This window comes from Pongo abelii, chromosome 21 (assembly GCF_028885655.2).
Source record: "Pongo abelii isolate AG06213 chromosome 21, NHGRI_mPonAbe1-v2.0_pri, whole genome shotgun sequence".
NCBI classification, from domain to species: Eukaryota; Metazoa; Chordata; class Mammalia; order Primates; family Hominidae; genus Pongo; species Pongo abelii.
In genome coordinates this window covers 46,392,598-46,410,934 of record NC_072006.2, presented here as the reverse complement: position 1 = coordinate 46,410,934, position 18,337 = coordinate 46,392,598, and the positions used below count along the sequence as shown (strand labels likewise).

Below are 18,337 nucleotides of genomic sequence, written 5' to 3'. Positions count from 1 at the left end.
GCTCTGTGAAACACAGAACTGACATGCAGAGTCACTTTCCATTTCTTGTGCTTGCTGCCTCAATCAATCCCTTTATCTATAACTCAGATCCTTCCTCATTTAATCCCATATAAACTGCTCTCAAATGCCACAACCTTATCACTCTCTTCATGCTTGCAAGAATATTAAAACTGTGTCATTTACCTTTCTTTATTATTTATGCTTTGAGTAACTTACTGACCAAGACGGGTTCTTCTAAGTTCTTTTGCATATGCTATGTACCTTAACAAGCCATAGTCACATGCAGAACTTCTTACTGATAGCATGAAGTAACTTTCCAATATTATTAATCTTTCTAACACTAAGCCACCTTACAGTTTCATCTACTTTGATATACTTCATTCTCTTCTGAAAAATAATACATTCTCTGGGAATCCATTCTTTGCCAACCAATATTTGTACTCTATCATCAGTTTATAAAATTCCTTAGGCATATATTTCATTGTCAATTTATGGGTTATTTTTCTACTGGTCAAAGTCCAGCATTTTTCAAGGCCATTATTTTCAAAAATAAGTGTCTCTGAAAGTATAAATGGACGGTGAATATGCAAGAATTAAATAATCAACTTACATGTTACCAAAAAGGGCTTATATTTCCAGTGAGTTAAAAGACAGGGATCTAGAACTAGAAATTCCATTTGACCCAGCCATCCCATTACTGGGTATATACCCAAAGGACTATAAATCATGCTGCTATAAAGACACATGCACACGTATGTTTATTGCCGCATTATTCACAATAGCAAAGACTTGGAACCAACCCAAATGTCCAACAATGATAGACTGGATTAAGAAAATGTGGCACATATACACCATGGAATACTATGCAGCCATAAAAAATGATGAGTTCATGTCCTTTGTAGGGACATGGATGAAATTGGAAATCCTCATTCTCAGTAAACTATCACAAGAACAAAAAACCAAACACCGCATATTCTCACTCATAGGTGGGAATTGAACAATGAGAACACATGGACACAGGAAGGGGAACATCACACTTCGGGGACTGTTGTGGGGTGGGGGGAGGGGGGAGGGATAGCACTGGGAGATATACCTAATGCTAGATGACGAGTTGGTGGGTGCAGCGCACCAGCATGGCACATGTATACATATGTAACTTACCTGCACATTGCGCACATGTACCATAAAACCTAAAGTATAATAATAATAATAATAATAATAATAATAATAATAATAAAAGAAAAAAAAAAAAGACTTAAAAGTCCATAATTATATCCCTTCTTCTTTGTGGTGCAACAAAATACTTCCAGGATCCCATGCACACCCCTCAGCTTTATTCCCTCACTTCCTAGTTTGATCACTGAGTGGTTAAGGCCAGCCACAGAGAATCCCTATCACTACTAAACATCTGTTGCTCTGGAAAACTCAACGACTTTTCATTTTTTTTTTTTTTCAAATGTATTGTTTATACAACCTATGCTGTGGAACACTGGTATCAGCATTTTTGCTGCCTGTTTCCTCACTGATTTTGATAGAATTTTGACAAAAAGAAAAAAATTATTTTGAAAGTTTTTTTTAAAAAAATAGTGAAACCCTTTTTTGAACAAAATTATACCTAGATGTTTTTTTCTAAAACAGATAAAAAGCCATTTATATCTGGTTGGAGAAGAGGTAAGGGAAAACTCACATGCTTGCCAGGATACACACACTCCCCACACACATGACATGCACAAAACCCTTTATTGTGGCCCAGTTCACTCCAGACACATAGAAGAATCTCTGAACAGAGGTCTCCTTTCCTAACTCTGCCTAAGCTCTTAGGGAACTAAGTCCATAGACTGGTGCTTTGCTTATTGCTTCCTCTGTAGACCAGATGGGTGAAGCTTTCCACTCGATTTACTCAAAATGAAAATAACAACCGCTAGTCACTGGAACAAGTCAAGATCGATGGCTCTTGTAGATCACAAGAGCAGGGCCGTCAAAGGAATGGCACCCTCTAAAATTGAACAGTGCACAGCATGTATGACCAGCCACATGTTGTGGTCCTGTGGAAGCCTGGATTAAAGGAGCATCAGGAAAGATGGGATCCCAGTTTGTCGATCCCTAGCAGAGTTTGGCATTTCACCGAGAGATGATTCTTTTCATTATTGCTGCAGTCTCCCAGAATCTAGTAACCAGGTCTCAGTGTAGAAACAAGAAACTCAACGCTAGTGTTCCATTGCATGAGAGGTCCTTGTGATGTAACCATTTCTGCATCTTGACTGTGATGGTGGTCACACAGGTCTACACATGTGATAAAATTGCATAAATTAAACATACACACAAGCGCATGTAAAACTAATGAAATCTGAATAAGATCAGTAAAATATATGTCAATTTTCTGGTTATAATATTGTACTATAGTTACACAAGTGTTAACATTGGGGAAAACTGGGTGAAGGGTATTTAAGACCCATTTGTGTTATTTCTTACAATTGCATGTGAATCTGTAATGATCTCAAAATATGACTTCTTTTTTAAAAAGCTAGCACCCGGATGACAGGCTGGTGTTTACCAGCTGACCCTGACCGTGTCCATCAGAGTCTTGAGATGTGTCTCAGGGCTTCTCTGGTCATTAATCATTCTCCAGTTTAAGTCTGGGCTAAAAATGTTCTATCAATCTCTAACAACTGTGAAGTGGCTTATTTGTGTCCTTTTTCCTTAATCATTTTTTGGCAGAGGTTTGTCTAATTTGTTGGTGTTTTCAAAGGAAAGAGCCAGTTTTTGCTGTTTTTTTCAGCTCCTCTGCTGTATCTTTAACTTGTATTATGTTCCATGTCTGTTCTTATATACGTATTTACTTTCTTTCTATTTTCAATGACTATGTTTTTTTATCTCAAGAAGTTGAATGTGTATTTTTCAAACCCACCTATCCTTTTTCTGTCATGTGTGCATTATTGCAATGGTTCATATTCCTTCTTTTTTCTCTTTAATCAATCTAAATGTATTTACTTAATAGTCTCCTTGATTGTTTTATTATTTTCAATTCTTGAGAGGTGTATTTTTCTGTGTATCATGACTTCTGACTCTCTCCTATGGGGATAAGCTTCCTTACAAGGCTCTTGTCATTCTTTATAATTTATTTTTTAGTATGAGTTCATCTTTAGAGGAGGTGGTTTTGTTCTGTGGGAATTAATGTGCCTTGGATTATGAAAATACCTCTACAGGATGATTTCTCATTTGCTTGTCAGGACAGTGTAGTTTTCAGTGGTATTACACAGTTTTTTTATGTTGATGTCTATGTTGGCAGGTGCTTCTATCAAACAAGTAACAAAATTTGGAGGCCAGATGCACCTGTACTAGAAGTCAGGGTTTTCTTTGTTTTGTTTTTTATCTCTGTTTGAATCCTGTTCATTCTTCTTGTTATGCTAGTAGTTGATGCCTTAAACACACACACACACACACATGCACACCTCTACAGTACACACATATTTGCTTAAAATTGTGTTCTTCAATTAAGGGTGTCAAGATTGAAATAGTACACGTTGACTATCCATTATGAAAGGTGAAGAAGATAATATACTTTTATTCCTAGTGATGTATCAGTCACCCACTTCCTGGTTTTTGTTGATACAATTGGAAATTTTAGCCAAGAATTTTTATATTAGATTTTTAAATCTGATTTCTCTTTAAGCATTACTTATAGTTCATTCTGTTTTGATTCACATTTATTGTGATTTTTACACTCATATCTGTGTTTACCAAATCAGCTTTTTTATAACAAGACTTCTTCCATTCTTGTGGATGTTTTTTTCTCTATTTCTGGACTCACATCTTTGACTAGCTTTCCCAGCTATCCAACCCTCTAGAAAAGAATCAGAGCCAACATAACTTCTTATTCTTTATGTGTCAGGGAATGCCTTTCTGTAGCTTCACAAATGAAAAGCTATTTACTATATAATTTTTTAGTCACATCATTTTTCCTTGAAATATTTTGTTTCATTGTTTTCTGGAATTTAAATTTGGGCTAACGTAGTTTGACTACATAAATTTGACTAACGTAGTTTCTGATTTTTTATACATAGCCATTTTCCAGCCTAGATGTTTATCTGACTATTTCTACATCAATAATATTTAAACAATTGTATCAGAATATAGGCTCTATTTTTAAGTTGTAGGTGGAGAACTCTTTACATGTGAAGATTTAAGTTTTTATTTTGCCAAGGAGTTGTTTTAATATTGTATCCTGATAAGAAAGGACACATAATATGCTTCTGTTCCATTTATTCTGTTCTTCTGTAACACCAATTATGTCTTTTATATGTTTGTTTTCTTTTCTCCAAAAATGTCTTTTTATTTCCTTCACACATGAACACACATGAGCAGATGATATATACAAAGGAAACATACATTGTATTGTTCTGCTTTCCTTGCCTTTTAATTTCCAAGTTTTTCAAATTAATTCTCCACAAGCCTGTTGCTTATTCTCATTACAGATTCCAATGCCCATTTTAATTCCGCTATTGCATTTTGGTTTCTTTACAATTGTTCCTTATCTCACCCAGTAAATATTTTTTCTAGCTACTTCTTAACTTGATCTATTTTTGGAAAAATCTGTTGTCTTATTATTTCACCTTTAACTTCCTTTATTCTTCTATCTTTTCTTGCATTTCATTTTCAATAAACTTCAAGGAACCTAAAATGCATTTCTACTTTCTGTTGTTTAGATTGAGATACCAGTAACAGATAAAAAAAAAAAAAAACGAATAAAAGTGGCTTAAGCAGTAAGTTAATGTATTATCTTCTAGAACAGGAAGTCAAGTGTTAGAGTTGGTTGAATGAGATGCCCAGGAATGTCATTGAGGACCACATTCTTTCAAGCTCTCCCCTTCATCGTCTCATCTTGGCATGAGGGCAACCTCAGCCCAGCTCCCCTCATGGATGCAAGATTGTTTTAGCAGTTCCAGGCATTACACCCAGACATGGTACTGTCTAATGGCAGAGATGGGCCACTGGATTGTCCTTCTTAGAGATAAGAGAACATTTCCTAGACGCCTTCTAATAGAACTTCCCTCCTGTATCATATAAAATATTTTTATTTAACTTGCAAAAGGGATCGGAACACCCTGATGGCGTAGGGACATCAGGATTTGTCCCTTGTTCTGGGAGTAGGGTCTTTCCCTGCCCCCACCCCCACCAAGTCATATGGTGAACTTAGCCAGAAAATAACAAGACAGGGGATGGCTCTTGGGTAAACAGTCAATATTGACTGGTTTTGTTTTGTTTTGTTTTTTTTCACAGTATCCAGGCTGTCATTTTCCTCACTGTTAACATCGTAGATTTTTTTCTAAGACCTCATATTATCTTGTTTCTGTTTATTTAACTTTAAAGGAAGAGAAGTCTCTCCAGACCTGTTGTTTGCCAGTAAACAGAGAAGGTAGATCCTCATTGTTGCCTCACTGTCCAACTAGTTATTGTTGGAATCATTTTATTCCACACCATCATGGCATGTGTGATGTTGCTATAATTCATCAATATTCCTCCCAAATTCTGGCAGTGGTTTAAGAAAGAGGAGCAATGGATGTTTATAGCCCCCATCCCTGCATAGTGTCTAACACCATCCTTCCATCTGGTGTGAGTGCTGTGAAAGAAGGAATTCATACTCTCCCCACAAACAGGAGGATTGATCTCTTTATCAGAAACAGTAAATGAATCCTAGAAGCATTTTCCCATGACTGTTCCCGTCACAATTTCTTCCTAACACTGAATCTGCATCTCAGAAACAAAGATACCATCTTTTGTCTTTACCATGTCAAAGACCCTAGTGATGGAGGTTTAGGAGGAGAAAGAGCTTGGAAAGGCCCCAACCCTGCTATTTGGTTGATACAGTCTTTGATTCTCTGAGCTCAGGAATTAAAATGAGAAAATGGGAAGCATTTCTTTTCTGTTCTTCAGGCCATTGGGTTTGCTTTATCCCAAGTAACAAAGTCTATCAAAGTCAATTGTATCATGTTTGTTTCAGCTCCACAGAAAATGGCACAGTGGAGTGGCATTCTATTACTATTAGTTTTACAAGTTCAACCCTACTATGTGTTTGGTCAGACATAAGAAAGACGTGAAAAGGTAAATCCATCTGTTGTTACATGGAGTAAGAGGATGTGAAGCTGCTGTTCCTCAGGGGTCACAAATCTCATACACCTATGCTAGTGCAAGTCTAGAATTCAGAAACAGAGAACAGGTTATTCTTACAACATAACTCTAAGCACAAGCCAACTTGTTCATCGTATGCTTCAACAAGAAAATGTAATCACTTCCAACGTTGGAGGGGAAACTACCTGTGGTTGAATCAATTGAAAGATTATGTTGTACAATTCCAGGGATTTTAGAGAAATTTTTACAAAATGAAATATATATCTTCCTGCACATGGGATGTGTGCTGCTGCAATAATAAACAAGTTTTCTTCCCAAATTCTGCCAATAGGTTAGTGGATAGACTTAGATTTCAGAGCTGTTATAAGTTTACTATCTTGAGGCTTTTTTAGTATTTTGTGAGGGAGAAGAGGGGAGGCACTGACTGCCAGCCAGTTTCCACCTTGAGATTTCTTTCAGTGGAATCAATTTAACCCTTGCAACAGCCTTCTCAGAAGAAGATGATGATGGTCAATCATGATCATTGTTATCACCACCAGCAATTACAAATAAAGACCTTAGGCTCAAAGTATGATTACCCTTGAACAACATGGGTTTGAACTGTACAGGTCTACTTAATATATGGATTTTCTTCTGCCTCTGTCACTCCTGAGACAGCAAGACCAACCTTTCTTCTCCCTTCTCCTCCTCCTCTTTCTCAGTCTACTCAATGTGTAGACAATGAGGATGAAGAACTGTATGATGATCCACTTCCACTTAATAAATAGTAAATATATTTTCTCTTCTTTATGATTTTCTTAATAACATTTTCTATTCTCTAGCTTACTTTACTATAGGAATACAATATATAACACATGTAACATACAACATGTGTGTTAATCTACTGTTTATGTTATCAGTAAGGCTTCTGCTCAACAGTAGGCTATTAGTAGTTAAGTTTTGGGGGCGTCATAAGTTATACATGGATTTTCAACTCCACAGGGGTTGGTTCCCCTAACCTCCATGTTATTCAAGGGTCAGCTGTAACTTATGTGACCTATAGCTAGAAATCTGTGAAGCTCACATTTGAATCCAGTGTTTTATCTTCAGAGTCTGTGCTTTGACTCTGACACCTGCTGTTGCCACAGCCCCCACAGTGTTGGTTCCAGTTGCATCCCCACTCCATGCAGGTGACCCAGCCTCCTCCTCACCTCAAAACTTCTCTCCTCTCCCAGACTCTCTCCTCTCAATGAGCAGTCTCTAGCAACTTACACATCACTCTTCATATTCTCCTGCCCTAAAGGGCACATGGAGCTACGATGAATAGTGATAGAAGAAATACATTGATACTGGTAAGAAACTACAGGAATTTGATTAGCTAGTTGAGAAATTTTGTCCTGACTCCATGAAGACTTTTGCTAAGAAAAATGACTTGATCAAAGCTGTGTAAAGGGAACTGTGAAAGCAGGAAGGGCCATTAGGAAACTGATGGAATAGTCCTGTCGTTGAAGACCTGAATGAGGCCAATAGCAGCAGGAATGGAGTAAAATAGATGGCTTTGGAGTGTGTCATAAAAGAAAGTAGACAGGAGATAAGGAAAGGCAAAAGAAGCCCTAAATGACTTTCTAGATGCCATCTCTAATGTGTGGATTCTCTATGTCCAATAAGACATTATGCATACGTTTATAGCCCCCATCCCTACATAATGTCTAACACCATCCTTCCATATGGTGTGAGTGCTGTGAAAGAAGGAATTCATACTCTCCCCACAAACAGGAGGATTGATCTCTTTATGAGAAACAGTAAATGAATCCTAGAAGCATTTTCCCCTGACTGTTCTTCAGAACAAATACTGCTTTTTACTGCTTCCTGGATACCAGGCACTGTACTGAGCACTCAGCATGCACTATCTCTTTGAATCCTTACAACATGTGTTTTCTCTGTATTATAAAGAAACTGAGATGCAGAAAGATTTGGCACTTAGCCAAGGAATGATCCAAACCCCATTCTATCTGATTCTGGGACTCAGACAACATTTCTCAGTGTGCAGATTGAGTTCCTCTCATGCAACGTGAACAGACCCCCCCCCGCCTTTTTTTTTTTAAAGATGGAGTCTTGCTATGTCACCCCAGGCTGGAGTGCAATGGCACCAACTTGGCTCACTGCAACTTCTGCCTCCCTGGTTCAAGCAATTCCCCTGCCTCAGCCTCCCAAGTAGCTGGGATTACAGGTGCACACCACACCCGGCTAATTTTTTTGTACTTTTAGTAGAGATGAGGTTTCACCATGTTGGCCAGACTGGTCTCGAACCCCTCACCCAGAAAATCCGCCCACCTAGGCCTCCCAAAAAGTGCTGGGATTACAGGCATGAGCTACCGCGCCCGGCCCAGACTTCTTCTTAAATAGTTATGTAAACATTTTAGTGAGCACTAAAACAAAATTAGCACATCACATTCATGATTTTATGTTGCACTATCATTCATAATGAGGCAAAGTAAAAAAAAAAAATAGTTGAGAGTTTATTTGAAGAAAAGTTTTAAAGATGTAATTGTGTAGATCTGCATTGTTCAGTACAGTAGCCACTGGCCACCTGTGGCGATTTAAATTGAAATAAATCAAAATTAGATTAAACATTCATTTCCTTAGCACCAGTAGGCACATTTCAAAGTGCTCAATAGCCACAGATGGCCAGTGGCTACAATATTGAACAGTGCAAATATAGAACATTGGTGTCAATGTGTAAGGTTCTTTTGGATAGTGCTGGGTGAGAGCTGTTTTACACTGGATCAGTGTCTTTTTATTTAGCATTTACTCCAGCTCTAAATTACCTCTCTTTAAAACTTGATCTGGCTCTGGATAAGTCTGTGTGCACCTGCATTGTCCCACACAGTAGCCCACCATTTACCAGTGTCTGTTGAATCCTGGAAATATGGCCAGTCTGAATTGAAATGTGCTGTAAGTGTAAGATACACATTGGATTTCAGAGCTTTTGTGTGAATAAAGAATGTAAAAATACAGCATTAATAATTTTTCTAATTATATGTTGAAATAGTATTTCAGATATATGGGGTTAGGTAAAATGTATTACTGAAATTACTTTCATGCGTTCTTTTTCACCTTATTTAATGTCACCACAAGACCATCTTAAATTACATACATGGCTTGCAATAGATTTCCACTGGCCAGTGCTGTTCTAGACCTCTTTGCCCCACTGTGTGACTCTAGAACTCTCTTTCTTTCCCTATCTCTTTCTGTATATCTGCACTGCCCAATACCGTAGACATAAGCCACCTGTAAATATTTCTATTTGAATTAATTAAAATTAAACAAAATTTAAAATTCAGCTCCTCTGTCTCATTAGCCACATTTCAGATGCTTAGTAGCCACATGTGATCAGTGGCCACCAAATTGCAGAGCATAGATGTAGAACGCTTCCACTGTTGTGGAAAGTTCTACTGGACAGCTGTCACATAGATGGTACACAGCTGTGGCAAGAGACACAGAGGTGGATCATGAATGCCTAAAGCTTGGAGAATGTTTCCAGATTGCCAAACCCCATGGCACATCCTTCTTCCATCTCTTAGGTGCCTATCTCTTCCTATCTTAGACTTATTCACACACCCCTTATATTTTCTTCTCCCCTCCTTCAAGGGCTGTGGCCTGCTTATTTTTCCCTGAACATACCTCCCTGCTGTATGAACACAATATCTAACATGGTGCATTGTACAGTATAGCTACTCATTAAATATTTCTTAACCAGTTGGAGTGGCAATTCCCAGTAAGTGACTGGAAATATGTGACTAAAGGTAGAGGGAGATCTATATGGCTGGTAGCAGTGGGGCAGGGGATAAGGGTGGGCAGCAGCGGTGATGAATCTAGGATCCCAAGGAAGAGGAGGAGAGAGCAGGGAGACGGCAAAGAGGAAATCAATGAGACAGTAACCCAAAATCTCATACACAGCACCAAAATCCTTCTGCCCATCCCACAAGCTCCTCGCACGCAGTGACAAGAGTTACTGCAGGGGAATTCACAGGGTTAGGCAACAGCTATATAAAAAGTGTGAAAGAAATCCAAAATATTATTGCATGATAAATAAACATACCAGACCCATAAATCAGAAGTTGAAATGGCATGAAAATTAAGGGGCTGGTGAGGAGAAAAAACGAAAAATGCTCTGTCCCTGGGCCAGCTGGTGTGAGTTACATTTTATGAGCAGCATGTGAATTCCAGTGCCCTTGTTGAATTAGCAGCAGAATCGCACATTAGTTTTAAGGCTCCCTCTTGAATAGGAACATCATAACGTCTTTTAATTGGGCCTGATAAAAACGTAGCATTACTTGTAGGTTCCTGAGAGAAGTGAGTTGTGAAATTGGGTTTTCATTAAACCTAATGATGGAAAATTAAGTATAGTGCGTCTGGTGAAATGGAGTGTGATAAAAGACATCACTTCTGCATTATCAGAGGTTAATAAGGGAATAGGTGAGGTAAGATACTTTGGAAAGGGGAGTTCAACCCGTTGGATTAATAAACCTTGAAAATCCCTTGATTCTGAGTCTTCATAGCATCATTAGCACTGGCATTGACATTATTGCAAATGTTACAGCAATACAAGTTGTTAAATTTCAATGCATTTATTTTCCATTCCAGTGTTGGTTTTGCTGACACGAAGTTTACAGTCTGTCTAGCAATGTGTTTAGGGAAAATATCCATATTGACAGCTATTTGGTTTTGGAAACATTTGACATGTCTCACACACATAAAAAGCCAAGTTCCCATTCCTAGGAAGCCTGTCTTTCCCAGGCAGCTGGTCTCCCATGCAGCCCAGGCCCCAAGTTCCTCTGGGAGACTGTGGGTCTCTGAAGACATCTGTCCCCATGTGTGATGGTAGCTTTGGTGGGAAATACTCACAGGCCTCCTAGCATTGACTCAGCTCATCCTTTCCTAGAAATCATGGAGTATGGCATGACTCCAAGCTTTAGGTATTCACGATCCATACCTCTGTGGCTCTTGCCATAGCTTTGTACCATCTCTAGATGAATCAAACACAAGTTCTCCCCTCCTCTCCATTTCCAATCACAACATCACAGGAGTGATATTCGCTGGAAGGATGCCTTCGATGACAGCTATTCATGACAGCTGAGACACCTACAAGAAACAGTGTGAATCTTTAAAGAAGGAGATTCCTCCTAAAACCCTTCAACAGGTTCACACTGGCTTCAAGGGTCTTGCACATTAACAGTCTCTGGATCTGCCTCGCACTGTCTCTTACAGTGTTGCCCCCCTGACATTTCTACCCACAGCTTTTACTCCTTATCAACCTCCTTGTTCTTAACTAAATGTGCCTTCATCTCTCAGACTCTGTCCTTTTTCTTCAGTTGATTCTTCTCGTCTATTTCCTTGCTAGACGATCAAGCCTTGAGGGTGGAATCAGTATTTCTGTGTGCATTGCCACTGCCTACCATAGTCCTTGGCACAGAGTGGGTTCTCAGTAAGTCGAACTCATGAACCCAAGGGGATGATGGAGAAAGGAAACAGCCCCCATGTTTGCCAAGTGGTACATTTAAGCAATGCCAGTGAACACGTACTAGCTATTACCTGAAATTGCAGAAGAAAAAGTAAGCAGTGTTTCTTTTCTGTGCTGTCAGGAAGGTTTTGCTAACAACTTGCCTAGGCCCTTCTTCCTTGTGCATAAATCTAAATCTTAGAAATCTTTTTGTAAGCAATCCAGGGGTTATTTGGCTGGTCCCCAAAGGACAGTCTCTGCTTTGTGGATGTTTACCTACCACCCTGAATTAGGAAGTTTTAGAGACCACACTCTGTCTACAATGACCCCACCTACTAATTAGGTATGACCCAATCAGTGTCTCAAAGTCAGACCAGCCAGATTAGTAGCCTCTCCTTCCTTGGTAAGTGGAGGCAGGCAGAAGGCTGCAAAGTGAAAAATTTATCCCCTACTCCAACCACAGATATAAGTGAAAGCATTAGGGTAACCAACCATTCCCATGTTCCCATGACTGAGAGGTTACCCAACAGCTGGACTTTCAATGCTAAAACTGGAAAATTATCAGTCAAACTGGGACAAGTTGGTCACCTAGAAAGCACGAAGGTCAGGTGTTCCCTTCCATTATCTTTCCTTGCCAGGAACAGGCTTTCCGATGCTGCTGCCGAGAAGTAGAGTGTGCATTCACACACAGGATCCATGTCTGATGGATTATTCCAACATGACAGGCAAATAAGCTGAAGGGCACATGGATTTTGAAAAGACAAGTTGCAGAAAATCTGGAATATATGCTAAACCTCCCAGGGAATAAGTATGGCAGAGGCCGAGTGGGTATCTGCATAGGTGTTTTGCAGGGTCTGAAAACATCTGGGGGAGACACATTAACTGCTGCAGCTGGCAGTTCTCATCTCTTGCATGCCACAAACAAGATGGTCTGGGGCATAGACTGTCCATGTCTTTGGAAGGAGGTTGGGAAGACCAAGCCTAGATGGTTCTGGGAAAGGTAAACTGGCCCTGAGAGATCAAGAATGTATGCCTGGCGGGGAGGTGGTAAGCAAGAAATTGGTTCTAGTGGTCCAAGAGGAACAGAAGAATTCAAACCCAATCTGACCAGGCATCAGTTTTCAGGGTGACCTAACTGACAGAAGGCAGTTAAAGCAACTCATTGGATGGAAAGGTTTTTATCAAGAGAGCATATAGATCTTACATCAGGGAGAGATTTTATGAAGGCAATGAGGCATAGCATCCAGGCCTGGGGAAAGTAGCTGGCAGCACTGAAGGAAGAGGCCCAGGCTTCCCTATCTGCAAAGTGGGTTCAGTGATGCCACTGGATTAATAGTATTAAGTGATGGGGAAACTATACAATAGCAAGAAGGTGGTCACTGTGGCAGAGCTCATAACTAGAGAGAGAAGCTGGGAGGGTCAGGGTCCCTGCTAGCTTCTGGCAGTCCAAGACTAGCCCCAATTCTTCCCAGGGTAAAACTCAAAGGAAAAAAAAAAATAGTAGAGAAGCCAGGTCACAGCCATGCAGGCAATAGACCAGAAGCATACATGTGACTCCAATATTCGAGTACCTGAGGCCACCTGAGGCTCCCCTCCCCTGCAGATAGGCATCAGGCACTATTTCTAGCCTCTCTGCTTCCTAAACAGGAGGGGGCTCCCAATAAATAGCCTGCCCAGCTTCTCAGTGGTTCTGCCCCACCAAGGCTAAAGGAAGGACTGAGACAGACCGGGATGATGACCAACCTGGAGCTTTATCAGTCTGTGCCCTTGAAATGTGTTGTGGTCATTGGTTTGTTTGTGGGTTTGATACTTAGATCTACCAGCACAGTCAGGCCAGGGAAGGAGTGTATCTCCAATCCTTTTGTGGTTTCCTGATCAGTTGAGTCCCAAGTCCCAAGTTGGTTCCCTCTGCCCTCCTCAGGCCAAGCTGGGGGAGACAGGGAGGACAAAGGGCAAAGCTTCTATAGGTGATGATCTGTTCTGTCTCCTTCTTTTCGAAGCAGATGGCAGCCGCGGGGAGCTTTCCCAGCCCACCCTCACGATCCAGACTCATCCCTACCGCACCTGTGACCCTGTGGAGATGAGCTACCCCCGGGACCAGTTCCAGCCCGCCATCCGGGTGGCTGACTTGCTGCAGCACATCACGCAGATGAAGAGAGGCCAGGGCTACGGGTTCAAGGAGGAATACGAGGTAAGAGACCAGCCTGTGGGGAATCTTCCTGATAGTTTCAGAGGCTTATTTGGGCACTAAAGCCTTGCTACAAAAAGTATGGCTCCCTGGCCAGCAGCCTCAGTATCACCTGGGAGCATGTAGGAAATGCAACATCTCAGGCCCCATCCCTCCCTACTGAATCAGAACTTGCATTTTAACCAGAAACTAGGTGATTTGTATACACATTAAATTTGAGAAGCACCGTGCTAAATAATTCTAAGACATCCTTTTCACTCTTGTTTCTCTCCCCTTCCCCTTTCATTATCCAAAGTTTCATTATCTCCAAAGTTTCTACACATTGGAGTCTCACCTCCATTCAATATGCCAGAATGGCTTAAGCTCCCATCCCACATGCTGTAGAAAAGCTAGCACATCTCCCCTGCCAATGATTTCCAGCATGCCTGCTTGCTCTTGGTCACCTCTTGTCTCATACTCAAGCTTCTGTGGTATTCTGGTCCTCACTCCTATCCCCCGAAGGCAATGCTTCATCTCCAGTGACCACAGTTCCCTCTTTCTGCACCTTCTCTTCACCCTGCATTGGGCATCCCTTTCCCACCTCCCCAAAGCATCTCTAACACAAAGGATTTGCAGGCAGTGTTTGTTACTGAGGTTTGGGGAATAATAGAGAAGGACTGCAGCAAAAGACAGGCAGCAGCTCAATACAACGCTGTTCTTCTTATAAGGTCCTTAACCATCTACATTGCTGGTAAGGACTTTTAAGGTTCTGGTCTCCTGACAGGTCTCTATCTAATTTCTCCTCAAAGTCTTCTTTAGTGTCTTCAAAACTTCCTCCACCCCCACCCCTCAGCATCCAGACAAAGGGCACCACGTTCTTGTATTTTGCAGAACAATTTAGCTTTCTTTATCTCACTCTTTTTGTTTCAAATCCTGCCCATTAGGCCTCATGTTTTACAAACAAAAAGCAAAATAAAATAAAAGGAAAATGCATTAAGACGTTTTTCTGAACCAAAGAGCAACTCACTCTCCAAGAATAATTCTGCAACTCTCCTGCTTGCAGTTAGACTCCAGCTGCAGCCAGCTTTGAAAACAAGAATTTCTTTCTTCACTTTTCCTTTCCTGTCTCTCCCTTCCCTCCTTCTTTCCTAAAATATCTTTTGAGTATCTTCTGTGTACCATGCTCTGAGTTATATGTATTTGTGTTTTTTTTGTTGTTTGTTCTTTTTTTTTTTCTTCACATGCAGCGTGTGCCCCAGATATGCTTGATTCAGTTTTGCTGTGTGCAGTAGAAAACTCATTGGCTCAGACTCCACACATTTGGAATTCTTAATATTGCAGACTAAGTTTATCCCTCAGACTATATTCTGAGAAAGAGCTTACAAAGCAATATTTCTGAAGTCGTATGAGGTCATGAAATTGTGCTAAACTGGGGGTCCAGACAGCTGGATTCCAATGTAGTAAGCTGTTTGATTTTAGAATTTTGCTATCTGAGTTTTAAAATTCTTTATTAGTCGAATGAAGGATTTGGATAAGGTGATCTCTCAGGATCTATCTCGTCCTAAAACTTTATGAGAGTGTAAAACATGGTGACAAGGGGCATGTTTGACATATTTATAAGAACAAAAATGTTTATGTCAATGGATGTAAGTAATTACCAGCTTGGGAGAGCTAGCACTTCATTTCAAAAATAGTCTAAGTAAAATAGCACTTTTCATATTCTCATCTACAAATCTTGAAAGGATATTCGAATTAGAGTTGAAGAAGATGATCTCATCACTACCCATCCCTGGATCTCATTTCCTGGGGGGTTGAATGGTCCCAGTCTCTGGGACATAGGGTGCATGTTAGCATGCTTTCTGTGTGTGTATGCAGACCTGTTTGTTGAGCAAATGTCAGGAAGATTATGTTGTTTGAAAATGGTATATTCAACATTAGTCATAACAATTTGATTAAAAATTTCAAATATCATTAAGGGAGATATGTGGCTCACCAAAAAAAAAAAAGGGACAAGTAGCCAAATGCTGAGAAACACATATGTAAGAACTTGCAATCTGAAATTTGAAGACAGAATTACAAGTGTATTTGACTACTTTCATGCATTTCATTCTAGATTAATATTTCTTTTAAAGCATTCATCCCTGTGTGGTGAGTTGCTTTTCAAACTTTCTTCTTTGTACCCTTTTGTGTTTTCCAAACTTTCTAGCATGGAAATGGTGATCTCTAGCTTTTATAATGAGAAAACAAACAATACATGTTATTTCACCATTTGAATCTCAACCAGAAATCTAACTAGGCTAGCCTTGGCCTCAATTAGTCCAAATTATATTAATCAGCAAGCTGTAAAGCTTAGCTTCTAGTTAACATTATTTTCTGATTAACTGAGGGTTAATTGGAAAATATTGCCTGATAAAAGTCATTTCACAATGTACTAGCCCACAATGTCCAGCCCAGAATACAGCTGGATATTGCTTTGATCATCAAGGCTCCTGTGATATCTCGGTAATCCTCCTGAGCATAGGAGTCACAGATCTGCTAGGAGAATCAGTGTCCTGTTGCAGATAAAAGACTCCTGAGCCTCCAATGCTACTCTCATACCAACCTGCTCTCTGCTGTTTATTGCCTGTCACTTCTCTGCTCTGTTCAGTTTTTTCATACAAATGAGTGGGTTTGACAAGTTGACATCTAAGGGACATCTCAGCCATAGCAAGCTGCATCAGAAGACAAAATTCAATTCAGTTGAACGATCACTTAAAATTTGCTCAGTAAATATTTACTATTTATTATTGCCAAGGACGATTCTAGGTATTTAGGATACAACAGTGAATGAAACAAAGATTCTTTCCCTCCTGAAGCTTGTATTCTAGGAAGGGAAATAGGAAATAAACGTAAGCTTAAAAAAATAAGCAAATTATATAATGCAGTGTGTTAGACAGTGAGAAATACTGTTTGCTATGTTACAAACCACTCCAAATTTTAACAACATGAAACAACCAATCTCTTGCATTCACTGATTCTGTGGAATCTGTGCAGGGTACAACAGGGACAACCTGTTTCTTCTACACAGTATCCAGAGCCTTGGCTAGGAAGTCTCCAAGGCTAGGGGCTGGAATCATCTGAACATGTCTTCACTCACATGTCTAGTGACTGATGCAGGCTTTCAACTGGGATTGTCCATTGGAAGACCTACACATGGCCTCTTCAGTGGCCTGGGCTTCTTCACAGCATAGTAGCCTTGGGATAGTTGGACAATATTTCCATGGTGGCTCAGAGGTCCATAGGTGAGCTCCCCAGATAACAAGGTGAAAAGTGCATCACCTTTGTGACCCAAACTTGGGTATCACACTGCATGATTCCTACCACGTACTATTGGTTGTAAGCAGGTAAAAACTCCCCACTTTCTAGGAGAGGGGAATTTGACTCTATCCCTTGATGAGGAGGAGGGGCAGTTGCCAGATTCTAGAGGAGCATGCAGAGCAAGAAATATTGGGGGAAAAAAAATCCCAGCACTTTCGGAGGCTGAGGCAGGTGGATCACCTGAGGTCAAGAGTTCAAGACCAGCCTTGCTGACATGGTAAAACCCCTTCTCTACTACAAATACAAAAATTAGCCAGGCGTCATGGTGGGTGCCTGTAACCCTAGGTACTCTGGAGGCTGAGGCAGGAGAATCACTTGAACCCAGGAGGCACAGGTTGCAGTGAGCTGACATCGTGCCACTATACTCCAGCCTGTGGGACAGAGTGAGACTCCATCTCCAAAAAAAAAAGAAAAAGAAAAAGAAAATCTTTGGATAATAATACAGTCTGCCACAAGTACCATGGAAAAAGAAAGAATAGAGCAAGGAAGGGAGATTTGCTCCAGGGACATGAAGTAGAGGAGGTTCCAATAGTAAAAAGGATAAAAGGGTAGTCCTTAATTAGAAGATGAAACTTGAATATAGACATGGTGGAAGATATCTGGAGGAAGAGAGTTCCAGATCCAGAGAGTAATATATCTGGCATGTACAAGCAGTTGCAAAGAGGCCAGGGTGGCAGAGGCAGAGTGAGCAAGGGATAAGAGTAATAGGAGATTCGACTGGAGAAATAAAGAGGGACCTGACCATGCTATGCATTACAAGCCATTATAAGGACTTTGGCTTTTACTCTGACTGAAATGGAAAGCCACTGCAGAGCTTTGAGACGACAAGTGCTAATGATCTGACCTTACTTCCTTGTAGCTACTGTGTTGAGAATGGAACTTAGGAAGGCAAGGGTGAAAGCAAGTTAAGAGGACATTGCAGTAACCCAGGTGAGAGACAACGATGACTCAGGGCATGGCAGAGGAGGTGGTGAGACATGGTTGGATTCTGAATATATTTAAAAGATGGAGCCAACAGCATTTCCTAACATGGTATATGTTACAAAAGGAATTAAGGGTAACTCCAAGGCTGTTGTTTGTGCCACTGGTAGGATGGAGCTGCCTCTAATGGAAATGGGGATGCTCAAGTAAAGCAGAGCTGGAACAATCAGCAGTTTCATGTTAAATTGAGTTTGCAATGTCCATTAGACATATTAGTGTCT

The 18,337-nt window shown here is 40.4% G+C and overlaps 1 protein-coding gene across 6 annotated transcripts in view; it reads left to right on the top strand.

Annotated features, from left to right (window-relative positions):
• The window catches only part of PTPRT (protein tyrosine phosphatase receptor type T), a 1,130,568-nt gene that overhangs the window by 1,028,180 nt on the left and 84,051 nt on the right, over positions 1–18,337 (top strand). For 3 of the 6 annotated variants that reach the window (XM_024238852.2, XM_054542313.1, XM_054542311.1), the window contains one exon: positions 13,612–13,802. In XM_024238852.2, coding sequence (XP_024094620.2) covers positions 13,612–13,802 — 191 coding nt within the window. The remainder of the gene's footprint in view (positions 1–13,611; positions 13,803–18,337) is intronic. The other 3 variants (XM_063720525.1, XM_054542310.1, XM_054542314.1) reach the window with 1 other exon arrangement.